The following is a 12549-nucleotide window of genomic DNA, read 5'->3' on the forward strand; positions in this document are numbered from 1 at the left end:
ACAAAAACCAAAAGTGACTTTATTCCAAAAAATATATTCAAAAAGTGAGTATAATCTACTACCGGGTGACCCACGAAAAAGTTCAGACGTTTCCCGACGTCTTGAGGCCGAACAAATGTCCCAAAGTGCTTGGAGTTTTGATATTTAGAAAGTAGATATCCTAACTTAAAATTTCAGCTATCACTTTTTAAATTTGACCAACTTGTTCTCTACTTATGAGCTTTTAAAGTCAAAATTCACTTTTCGGAAAGTGTAAAAAACACGTAAAAAAGGGGTATCAAATTTGGTATTTTTAGACGTTTTTGATATACAGTTTTTGAAAGAAATCTGAAAAATTTCCAAAAGCGCCAATTTTTATAAATGCTAGTCTTTTTTAAACAAAAATAAACCAGCCGAGGTCAGCCAATAGACTGACAAAGGGAAATTCCCTTATTTAGGACTCAAAACACGAAAATTGCAAAGTTTGGCTAGTTCTCAGTCCCCTCGTTGAGTTTGGAATTTCCCTAATTAGCATCGAGACCACGCCATTTTTGTCAATAAATTTTGTTCACGATTAATCATTGACATATAAGCTCATAAGATCAGGTGTTTAGAAATTGATTTAACCTCAACGAGGGGACTGAGAACTAGCCAAACTTTGCAATTTTTGTGGTTTTGAATCCTAAATAAGGGAATTTCCCTAATTAGCATCGAGGCCACTCCCTTTTTGTCAATAAATTTTGTCCACAATTAATCATTGACATGTTCGGTCATAAGATCAGGTGTTTAGAAATTGATCCAAATTTAACGAGGGAACTGAGAATTGGCCAAACTTTGCAATTTTCGTGTTTTGAATGCTAAATAAGGGAATTTCCCTAATTAGCATCGAGGCCACGGCCATTTTGCCAATAAATTTTGTCCACAATTAATCATTGACATGTCCAGTCATAAGATCAGGTGTTTAGAAATCGATTTAACCTCAACGAGGGGATTGAGAACTAGCCAAAGTATGCAATGGGCTGGAAATTTGAATCCTAAAAAGGGGAATTTCCCTAATCAGCGTCAAGGCCACGCTCATTTTTATATCAATTTTTGTCAAGAACTGCTCTATGTTATGTAATCTTTCAAGATCTTTTGGTTTGAAGTAAATATATTTTTTCAATTTTTTTTACAAAGCTTTTTATTACGAATCCTGAATCCGAATCCGAATCCTTGAATCCCAATCCTACAATCCAGCGAATCTACCAACATTTTAATCAGAAAGATTAGGCTTTGATTGTTTTATCATTTGTAATTTTATTTTTAAGAACAAAATTTAATCAGACAGGGTCAGTACCCAGTTGGCACACAACGTTGTTTATTTGAACGTTAGGGATGTTAGATGGATGTTATCATGACGTTCTGTGCCATCCGAGTCATGACTTTTTTAGTGACGTGTTTGTACACAAGAAAAACATGAAATTCCTTTTGGACATCCTTTGTCAAAGACCCACTGGAACCCCGGCACCACCTGGAAAATTGACTTTCATTCCATCCCCATTTAGAATTCAAAAAATAAATAATTGCACTCCAAAACCATTCCCACTGGCTTTGAGAACCTGAGAACAATAGAACTTCTATCCCCATTGAGATTTTGATTGAAACCTTCATTCCCACTCTGGGAAGAGGCTCCCTCGGGACTGTGAGACAGGGTTGTTTTTGGTGTCATTTGGTACCAAAATATCGAAACGGTTTTATAAAAGGGAAGACCTGAGAAATCTTACTACATTTTAATACTTAAAACTAGCAATTTTATTTTTCTTAATTGTTTCTAAAATACCACTTCTTCATAGTGGCTACACTTTATACAAAGATTTTAGTATCTTTAGATTTTAGCACAGTATGGAAAATATTTTCCAAAAGAAAGAAATTTTCTTGAATCATTTGTTATTTCTTGTTTCTTGTATCGAACAATTCGTGTCCTACCTCATTGTAGTGAAAAAGATCTGACTTTTATTAAGGAAGGCGAGATCTCCAAAAAGACTCGGGTCTTTCCTGTGAGAATTTTGAAAGTTTTGGTCAAAAATAAATTACTGTATATCTTTCTGACACAGACTTTAACTTTATAAGGGGAAATTTGGGTTACTTCTGACTTGATACCCTATTTTACCGTGTTGACCTTCAATTTGCGCAAAATTTAGCCGTTCCAGGCTTAGGGTTGTCCTTAATTTTTTTGGCTTTTTTGGGCCTAATTGTTCTTTTAAAATTGTTCTAATAAATAAAGAGTGTGCGATACGTTCTATCTTGAAAATTAGCACATGCGCTATTTTATGTCTATTTTTTCAGATGGATGAATGTACACTGGAGACGTTTAAAAACCTTCAACAGAATTTATCACAATGCTTAGACGACCCAAGTGTCTTCCACGCCACAAGGTAAGTTATTCCTAATAATTAAACTATATAAAGTTTAATCAATTCCCTTAATTGGGGTGGTAATTTTTTTTACCACAATTGCGCTTCGTCGTGCAAACGTCGTGATTATTACTACTCTCATTTGACCGAAATTCAATCCCACAATCCTTTTCGTCTTAATTCAAAAGTCGTGAAAGTTATTACTTTTTCTTTGTAATTGAATGTAATTTGCGTGCAAGCGTAATAAATGCAAAGGGTGATGGGATTGAATTTCAGTCAAACATAAAAATCAATGTCTATTTTTGATTCACGAGGTCATGCTATTGAGGGTTATTCTCATTTAGTGGAAAATATCGTTTTCGAAGTGTCTGTAGGTCTCGATTGCAATTTGTTAAAAAATTCACTTCTTTCTTTCTTTCTTTATAGCGTATCTGACAAGGTCAAAGAATGTTGTAAGCTTTTGAACGTTCAACTGTACAAGTAAGTTATTGGGCTGTTCCATTAAATTTCCATACTCTTAGGTTCCAAATAAACGGGGGGGTTCGAATAAACGGGGGGGGGGGATTTTCTAGATTTTAATAAACGGGAGGGGGCCTAATTGCCGGAGGGGTTGGAAATTGTACTTCTGAAACCCAAAAATAAGGTAAAATTAGGCTAAAATTAGGCTTTTTAGAGCAAAATAAGGGGCCTTCTCTTTGACAGCTGAAAATATTCTTAGAGATTAATAAACGGGGGGGGGGGGGGGTCCTGATAAGGTCCGGGGGGTTGGGAAATTTTCGAAAAATTAACAAGCGGGGGGTGTTTATTTGGAACCTAAGAGTACAGGGGAATGACGAATCTTTCCAAGTCAAAAATAGAATCTATGAATAACCCCTGGAAAATTGCAAAGTTGGAATGGAAAAATTATTTTCGTACCTTAATAAAGTGAGGGTGGACGAATTAACATCAGTATTTTATCTTGGAAATTTTAGAATAACTTTTAACCCTGGAAAAATAAAAAATACTCCTTTAGAAACCCCCTTGAAATATTAGCCCACCTGTCTTTATGGAGGTAAAAATTCTCCCATTCTCCGCTCCTTTGTTCAGTTTCTTTGCTTCAGCAAATCCGAGGATAAGTTTCCAAAAAAACTCGTGGTGCTTTTAGACAATGTTAATTCATTGATGTCACCTCTTAACCTATTCGATGCTACATTAGAGTCTCTTTAACTCGAACCTCTACAACTCGAATGTCTACTTAACTCTATCAAATTTCCTCATCCCTTCAGGTAACAATGCCTTAAAACCCTTACTCCATAATTCTGAATTTTCCTTAACTCAAATAAATTTTCCAGTTATAGAGACTCGACTGTACAATCGAAACATTTACAAATGAGACGAGCAAAGTGCAATCAATTTTATGAATTTTTCTTCGTGTTTTCCTTACTTTCAAAGGAGCATAGTACCGTCTCCAATTATGGAGTTTTTTTCCTTCTGCAGAGTGAAAGGAGCCAACGCAGTGTCCATGCAAGAACGACAGCAGATGAAAAAAAGGCGACGTCGTGGATTCTCTTTTCATGTTCATGGAAGACAAGTTAGTACTCAGTCCTTTTTACTTATATCACTGTTCAAGATATGATCCTCTGCAATATGGACGTTACGTCACTTTTATACAAATGATAGACCGCAAGTGCAAATGATCGTTGTAGAGATGCATATCTTGAAGTAAATCAATGTAAAAAGTTTTTCTGTCTCAGATGGATTTCTCGTCTCGGTGAGGTAGAAAAAAGAAGACTTTCCCTCTCCAAAGTCAACAAAATTCTGCCAATTTGAAGAATATTGCCTAATTTGTTGCATTTGGAGAGATCTTTGGCTTTTTCGAGAAATCGGAGACTCTTTACTGACGCTTCTGAAGATACATCATTTGAGAGCCCGGGGGGGTGGCAGTCAGGTAAATTAACCGACGGGTATGTGCGGCGGTTAAGGGTATGTTTTTCAGAATATCTGAAATGCACGTAAGGGTGGAATTTTGACAAATGCACTGTATAATGCATAGGCGTAGAGAGATACCCTGCAAAATTTATAGATTAGAGCGGTTTTTACGACAATGTAATTATTATCTTAATTAGTTTAAAATTTGAAAAATTCACTGTAAGGGTATGAATTTCACCGATTTTCACGGTTGAGCCTATCCGCGAGATTCAAAAATTTGGCAGGGACTTAATTTGGCATGTGGCACTATTGGGTGGCAATATTTTCACGATTTTGTGACTTCTTCTTTCAAATCATGCATGTTGGTTGTTGAAATACACATTATTTGTGCTTCTTTGATGCAACTAGTATTTATTTGACATATTTTGAGTATTGTTTAGAAATATTTCGCGGATGAGGCCCTTCCAAATTTCCGATGGGACTTAATTTTGCGGATTTTTGCGTATGACACCCAAATCCGCGAAATCCGCGAAATTTAATCCCCGCGATAGTTGATCCCATTAAAGTATGTAACATTTAAATAATTATTTGATCAAAAAACTATTTTCTTTATGCTCGCTGCTACAGAAGAGATATTTTGCTATCTAAAAATATTCGACAATGCGTTTTGCTTAGAGGTGGACGATGAATTTTATTATTATATTTGTCGAGATAATCCATCAGAATAACCCTTTAACTGCCCTTCTTATTTTTTACGGATGTGACCACGGGAAAAAAATGAAGGTTCGACCTATTTTCCAGATGTCGGCATATGTCCACAGAGTTTATCATCACATTTAGCTTTATTTTCTGAAAAATATCAAAAATATTATAAGTGATGTGCTTCCCAATATATTGACGAATACAAAATATACTAACACTTCTTACAAAACGGTTATAAGATTCCACTCAAAAAGGTTAAAAGAATTTTCACAAAAAGATATTATTATATGACTCTTGTAATTTAGTTGAAGAAGTAAAGTTCAACCAAATCAAATGAAGTGGCTTTGGTACAGATTATATGGTGTGTTGGTTATATATCAAACTTATTACAGGATAACTAAAGGATATAACTTCTGGGTAAATATAAATTTTTAGTGCAATCAGTTTAATATCTACACCCCTGTTTCACAGACCCAGTGGGACCCAGCCCACTAGAAATTTGACCAAAATTTTATTGCCTCCGTTGGGAAAAATAAAAATAAGGGCCCAGCTGGAAAGTTGACTTTGATTTTAATTGTATTCAACGTAAAAAAATTCACTCCAAAACCCAAGGGAGAAGAAAGAATATTCCAATTACAAAGAGACAAACTTGAAGTAAGTGAATTATGATTCATTCAATCAATAAGTCTTTTGTTTTTTGGGTATCTGGGTACTTGGGTAAGAATATTCACTAATACAAAATATATCAAAAAATGGTTTCACGCAAAAAGGTTACAAAATTTAAGGCATATGACGCTTGAATACTTCAACCAAATCAGATAAAGTGGCTTTGTATACAAGGGGTTAACGATTTTTTTCAAAAGTGGAAAATTAGGGGGTTAAATATCTACAAGGGAGCGGATATCCAGGGGTAATTTGTCTTTTCAAGTAAAAGAATACGATATCCAGGGGGTAAGCATCTTTATAAAAGAGGATATCCAGGGGGTCGACCATATTTTTAAGAGTTGACATCCAGCGGGTCTTTACTAATAAAGTAGGATCCCTTCAATACTTCGAAAATTCAATTTAGAGAAAATTTCAACTACCTTAAACATACAAAGTTCCAAAATTATAGAGGGCACGTAAATATGCTGGAATTTTTCATTCAGTTATAATAGCAATTCCTTGCTGATACGGATGGATAAATAAGATCTACGTCAACCCGTGGCTCACTACCAAAATCTGGCGAGCGAGCGAGTTGAAAACCTTAAAAATTCTAAAATAAACTTTTATTTTTGGTGAATAATTTGTTTAATATACTGATATATAATCCGGATTAAACCCAAAATATAAAACAGCAACGGAGCGAAATTGCAGACCATAAAAATATACTCCCATCTCCTCATACAGTTTCCAGGGTAACTAGTGAACGGTGTCTGTATCAGACGACCGTTGACGACAGCTACACAGTGGTCATCCAGTTTACCATAGTGGCTTTGATAAAACACACCAAATAAGCGAAGAAAGTTGCCAGCGCACATGAAAATCGATGGAATATGCACAAACAAAATCCTTAAGTGCATATCTAATATCAGTTGGTTATAGCGTCCACTCAGGGTCGGGTCAACTTCATAAATAAAATAGCTAAAAACCTCCCTGTTATCCTCTGTTTCCTTCAAATTCTTCCACTCCTTGCACGATTTTTTCATACCTTTGTAAAATTTGTAGCCATACTTGAGGAAATTAATGAAGATCTTAGAAATCATGGTATGCGAGATAGCTTCACCAAGGGAATATTTTTCAATATAGAAATAATTCAGGAAATTCTCAGCACAGTCCTCTACAATAAAAAGTATCACGTTATCAAAATATTTAAAACTTGTTAAGACATTGTAAGTACCTAATCTTAATTTATTATCAAGATGTGCACAGATGACGTAGATAGATGTCAGGATCACTTTGGCCATACCAAAAATAGCAAACACCAAAATAGAGACGGAAACTGCACCATCCCGATAAATCCCTCGGTGAACTTGTCCGAAATTTTCATACTTGTAATGATATTCACAATCAGTATAAACGTCATAGATATCGTAAAGAATGCCTCCGAGTGCTAGTAGAATAGTAAAATGAACTCCAGTATCCACTGTAAAGCACGTTCCACAACATTTGTCACAGCAACCAAATTCTACCCGGGCTGGGTTATCACGGTTTCTGACCCAGTGTAAATGTTTTTTCTCGTCTTCAGTTAGGTCGTGAATCGAATTCAATGGTGGTATCATTGTTTCTTGGTTGCTCTGTACATTTGCAGGTAACAATTTAATTGATGTGTCATCGTCACCGTATCTATACTTGTTTACGATCTCTTTGTCTTTGTCACTCAGTTTTTCCCCGCAATACCATTTCCAACTGAAAGCATCTTTAATAAAATCACCCACTTTTAAACCACCACATGCCTCGACACATGTTATCTTAAACACAATGAACAGGATTAAGAAAAATAAACTCAATGTGGGAGGGACGATGTAAACTGCCTCACTGGTGAAACGCGGTACCCATTCTTCAGTGATGTTACAGAAAGAAGTTGTTCCGCCACTTCTTGTTGGAAGTTCAACGCACCAACTGTAATCAAAAAATATAAAGCAAATCATTACAAGATGTCGAAATACTCGAGGGTAACATTTAGAGCAACAAGGGCAACAGCAATTTCCAGCTTCTTTTTTTATGTCAAAATTTCACACTGGTATAAAAGCTTGTATCTTGAGAGTCAATGGTTTTGGTTCCATTGGAAAGGTATTTTTATACTCTTTTTAAGAGCTCAGATTATGCCCTCTTAAACCAAGTGTTCAGCCATAATTCTGGCACTTGGTATATAGATAAATTTAGAACGTGTATACACGCCACTCGGGTTTGAAGGGTTGATATTTGTTTGAGGTACAGGATTGATTTTTTACCCACCTGTCGGTATTATGTATCTTACAGACCGGCCTAAAATTGCCCTTTTTTCCGGAATCATTCTTTTAGTTTGTTTCTGTAATCTGTAATGATATATGTGACTCATTCTATATATGGATGATTCAAGCTTACGAGTGTGATTTTTTTCGTGCCTTGCGTGCCTCCGTGCCCTTCGTGCCTTTTGAAATAATGTTCGTGCCTTTTGAAAAATAGTTCGTGCCTTTGAAAAAAAGTTCGTGCCTTTTGAAAAAAGTTCGTGCCTTTGAAAAACAATTTCGTGTCTTTCGAAAGAAAGTTCGTGCCTTTCAAAAAAAAGTTCATGTTTTTCGAAAAATAGTGTCTATCGAAAGAAACTTAGTGCCTTTTGAAAATACCTTGGAAATAGTTCGTTTGGAAAAATTTACGCTTGTGGCGCTAAAGCGTGGCGCATTCAAATAAGGTCGAAATAATGTTCGCTAATTCTTGAAAGTCCAAATTTTGTCCTCAACCCGGTGAAAATTGAGGTGAAATTTTTCACCCTGGTGACTGTTTTGAATTTTATTGGCCTTTATCTTAATAATCTAAAACTGATTACCTCACTATCAACGAGCACGAACCCATAAATTCAGTTAAAACTGTCTCAGAATTTCCTTTGAAAAAGTCAATGACTACAAATAATTCGGTTCTTACATTTCATCTTCCGATAAGAAATAAACTCAACAAGATCTGGTCATCTTCTCTTTTAAAATCTAATATCAAGGTCAAAGTGTTCCGAACAGCCATTGAACCTATCTTCCTTTATGGCTCAGAAACTTGGTCTTTAACCAAACAGTTGAAAAGACAGCTTGACGGTACATATACTAGACTTCTAAGAAGAGTTAAACATCTTTTCTGGAGGGACCATCCCACTAGGAAAATTATTTAATGACCTCTGAAACATGTCTCAGCACTCTTAAGATCTAGACGGACACAGTTTGCGGGACACTGTCTTCGTGCATCATCTGAAGTGATTTTAACCCTTCTGTTGTGGAAACCAAAGTTGATTTCTCAAAGATCAAGAAAACTGACATTCCCTGACATTCCCTGACATTCCCTGACACCATCTGCAGGGATACCGGGCTCAAATTCAGTGATCTTGAGATCGCCATGAAAGACCGTGATAGCTGGCGAGCTAGAGTCGAATCCATTGTCTCGAGCGTGGTCGAGCAATGACGATGATGATGAGGATGATGTTTTGAATTTTACAAATTGGGTTTGGTTAAAATTCATTTCGTTCAGAAACACCCCGGTGGATTTTTAAACTCAAGTAAACTCCACCGGGTCACTGAAACAGGGGTGTTACAAGGAAGAAGGTAACTCAATATGAGTCAAGATGGAATGAAATAACTCAAAATGAATCTTCTGGTTATTTTGTTTGTCATCATACCAACTATTTTCAAAAGGCACGAACTTTTTCGAAAGGCACGAACTTTTTTTCGAAAGGCACGTACTTTTTTTCGAAATGTACGAACTTTTTCTCAAAAGGCACGAACTTGTTTTTCGAAGGCACGAAATATTTTTTCAAAGGCATGAACTTTTTTTTGAAAGGCACGAAGGGCACGAAGGCACGCAAGGCACGAAAAAAATCACACTCCAAGCTTACAGTCCACCCGTATATTTTTTTATAAAGACCTCTTATCAAGGATTTATACACTAGATATACAAGTAACAGATTTTTGCCGATTTCTCATGTTCTAAGCCATGTCCACAGTAATGATGTTATTGTTCACCCTCCTTCCCTCATTAAATGATTTTTCGAAGCATTTTTATTGCATTTCTTATCGAAAATCACTCATCCAATTTCCAAAAGAAACTTAAAACTTCCCTGTGAGAATCAGATTCTTCTACTTAATAGCACACCGTTATGCAAACGTCATAATTATTACTTTTAACACTTGACCGAAAATCAATCCCACAATCCTTTTCGTCTTAATTAAAAAGTCGTGAAAGTCATTACTTTTTCTTTGTAGTTGAGTGTAATTTGCATGCAGGCGTAGTTAACGCGAAGGGTGATGGGATTGAATTTCGGTCAAACAGAAAAATCAATGTCTATTTTTAGATTCACTGCGGTATGCTATTGCTAGTTATAAGTCGTTATGACGTTTCAAGTTGCGAGAGGGATGCAAAAGACGTGTTGTGTATAAGAAATTGAATGTTGACACCGTAAATGTTCAAACTTCAACTTCAAAAAAGCCCCCTTGCCACCACGTGCCTTCAAAAGATTTTCATACCACAGTGGAGCCAAGACACTCAATTCTTATGTTTGTTAATTTCAGCTCTTCTGGGAATAGTTTTGGAAAGATAATTTCCAATTGAAAATTTCGTGTCACTATAAGCATTTTGTCTGACTGAATTTCTTGTCTAATGATGATTTTCTCACACCCGATTTCACAAATGTATCTAGCTCGGTATGCTAGCCTTACTTTCAAACTTTTTTTTCCGCAAATGTACAAAAAGAAAGAGCTAGAGAGCTTTTTTTAAATAAGATTATTAAACTATTTTAGAAATCAGACATCTTCGAGCCGCCATGACAGTTGTCCTTTGCGGACAAAGCTAAAACATCAATTGTTTTCTGAAACAAAGGAAATACAATGATTGCTCTCCGCCGTTTTATGAGTCATTTATCCAGTGTATAATAAATCTTTGCTCTTATTATACAACTCCCTTAAGGCCGATCTCCACTTGCGCTCGCTGTGATCGCACCTTTTGGCTTCAATCTTTTTGCTTGGAAAAAAGATTACGTCATAAAAATGTGGCGCGTGCTCAAAAAAAAAGTTGAACACATTTCAACTTTTTTCAACCGTTACGTCAGATCGCGCCAATGGAGTTGCTTGATTTTTCTTTTGACCAATAGTGTGAAAGTATTAATCGAAAAAGTCCGATTGAAGCGCGCGCAAGTGCAGACCGGCCTTAATTCCTTGTGTATTTTTCTAAGGGAAAATGCTCTTTGCTCTCTTTGCTATTGTTGTTGCCTTTGTAAAACTTATAATGTCAATTCACAAAAGAGCGTTCAACCATAAAAAGTTGATTACTGCAGTGACGTAGAAGAAAATTACATACTCTTAAAACAAAGTTCCAATGAAATAGGCTAGTACAGTAAATAGAGAAAGATTTCATCACAAATTTACCGACCAGCTTTAAAAATGTAAGTATTTTTATTCATATAATCCGTTACGTTATTTTCGGTTCTAAGAAATTTGCCCCCGGAAATTTCCCTCCTTTCTCATGCCCCCCGCCCCAAGGAAAATTGCCTGTTGGTAAATTGTCCCCCCCCTTTTATTCGAGATCAATTTACACGTTTTTTAGAACCTTTGGATGTGAGTCTGGATGCGTATTTTTCCATCGGCAGTAAATGTTCCTATTGATGCTCTTGAAGTCAATGAAAATAAAAATCTTTTATAGAAATGAGACAGCTTTATGTATAAAAACAGCTTATTTATCGTCTATCTATCGTGTCAACCTGAACAAAATTATGCTAAACCCATTGAACCAGAAAATACCCCCCCCTAAATGAGGGCTGGGTATATTGACCTCTTCTGCAAAATCTGTTGCTTGATCAAGTAGAATTTGTAGAGTGGTAGAGCATCGGGCTCGGCATTACAATTGCTAGAAAATATCTCAAAACCATATATTTCAGTTAAGTTCAGGGTTCGTTTTTTTTTTTGACAATTTCGCCAAAATTGGTGAAAAAGTGACCCTGAATGGGTATTCCAGTTTTTCCAAAATTATCCCCAAAAAGGTACCCTATACCAGGGACCAATCTTAATATGTTTTTGTTTTTCGAACCTACTTGGAACTCATGGAAGTGAAAAAGTTACCCTGACCAGCTGCACATCCCCGTACCCATTTTTGCCCAAATAAACCACCGACTCGGGTACTAATTCCAAAGAAAAATTCGATCAAAGATGGTGGATATAGATTGGTCCAGGGATATATAAAGGTCAGTGAAATAAACCCAGTAAGTAGTATTCAAAAGAGCATTTTAACACATCGTTGGTCGGGGACATGGAAGGTAATTCAGTAAATAAAAAAGCAGTCTCCCAGCCAGCTGGTACCGAACGTCATAACAACGTCTATCTGATGCTCTTAACGTTCATAAAACGTTAGATGTATGTTGAAACAACGTTGTGTGCCTACCTTGAAGAATTGGAGTTTAAGGTAATATTATGCATCATAACCAAATCGTGTCCCAATTGATTGAAGAATGGCAGATTCTACTTTTTACGCCTTCTACTTGGTAACAAAGATCGCTTTCTTCACTTTAAAACTACTGCTGCATTCAAACGTTAATTAATTCGAGAAAGGAGATAACTTGAATTTTATACAAATTTAGAACAAAAGAAATTAACCAAATCTTTCTATTATTCTTAAAAATGATAGTCGCATTGATTTTGCGGCAATGGCATGTCAGATCTAAAAGTGTCACGTACGCAAGGCCCTATTTTGGAGATTAATAAATTTATTATATTCTAATGCTATTTTATTATTACTATTTATACATTTCATGAAATGTCTTTCTATAAAGTCCATTCAGACCACGTGTAATCTTTAAATCAATTTTGTGTTTTCGTGACCCTGGCTTGGACTTGCAAAGATGCTAAGATGGAAAAGTGCG

The 12549-nt window shown here is 36.0% G+C and overlaps 1 protein-coding gene and 1 long non-coding RNA gene across 2 annotated transcripts; one reads left to right on the forward strand and one right to left on the reverse strand.

Annotated features, from left to right (window-relative positions):
* Positions 1–2308: 2308 nt before the first annotated feature.
* LOC136820338 (uncharacterized) lies at positions 2309–3897 on the forward strand. The gene is made up of 3 exons (XR_010848560.1): positions 2309–2393; positions 2799–2852; positions 3849–3897. It is a non-coding gene; the product is annotated as an uncharacterized lncRNA (long non-coding RNA).
* A 2353-nt stretch (positions 3898–6250) lies between these two features.
* LOC136820381 (uncharacterized) lies at positions 6251–12229 on the reverse strand. The gene is made up of 2 exons (XM_067076567.1): positions 12072–12229; positions 6251–7583 (listed from the first exon to the last, which is right to left on the reverse strand). Exons 1-2 carry the CDS (start codon positions 12107–12109, stop codon positions 6251–6253), a joined length of 1371 nt encoding a protein of 456 aa, XP_066932668.1. The 5' UTR covers positions 12110–12229.
* Positions 12230–12549: the final 320 nt, after the last annotated feature.

The sequence above is a fragment of the Clytia hemisphaerica genome, unplaced genomic scaffold (assembly GCF_902728285.1).
Source record: "Clytia hemisphaerica strain Z4C2 unplaced genomic scaffold, Clytia hemisphaerica genome assembly, whole genome shotgun sequence".
NCBI lineage: Eukaryota > Metazoa > Cnidaria > Hydrozoa > Leptothecata > Clytiidae > Clytia > Clytia hemisphaerica.

Excerpts from the sequence above, each read along its gene's own strand:
- LOC136820381 (XM_067076567.1), bottom strand. The coding sequence starts at position 12,109 with ATGATGCATAATATTACCTTAAACTCCAATTCTTCAAG. Across the intron at positions 7,584-12,071 it reads TTAAACTCCAATTCTTCAAG|TTGGTGCGTTGAACTTCCAA; the intron begins GTAGGCACACAA and ends TTTTGATTACAG.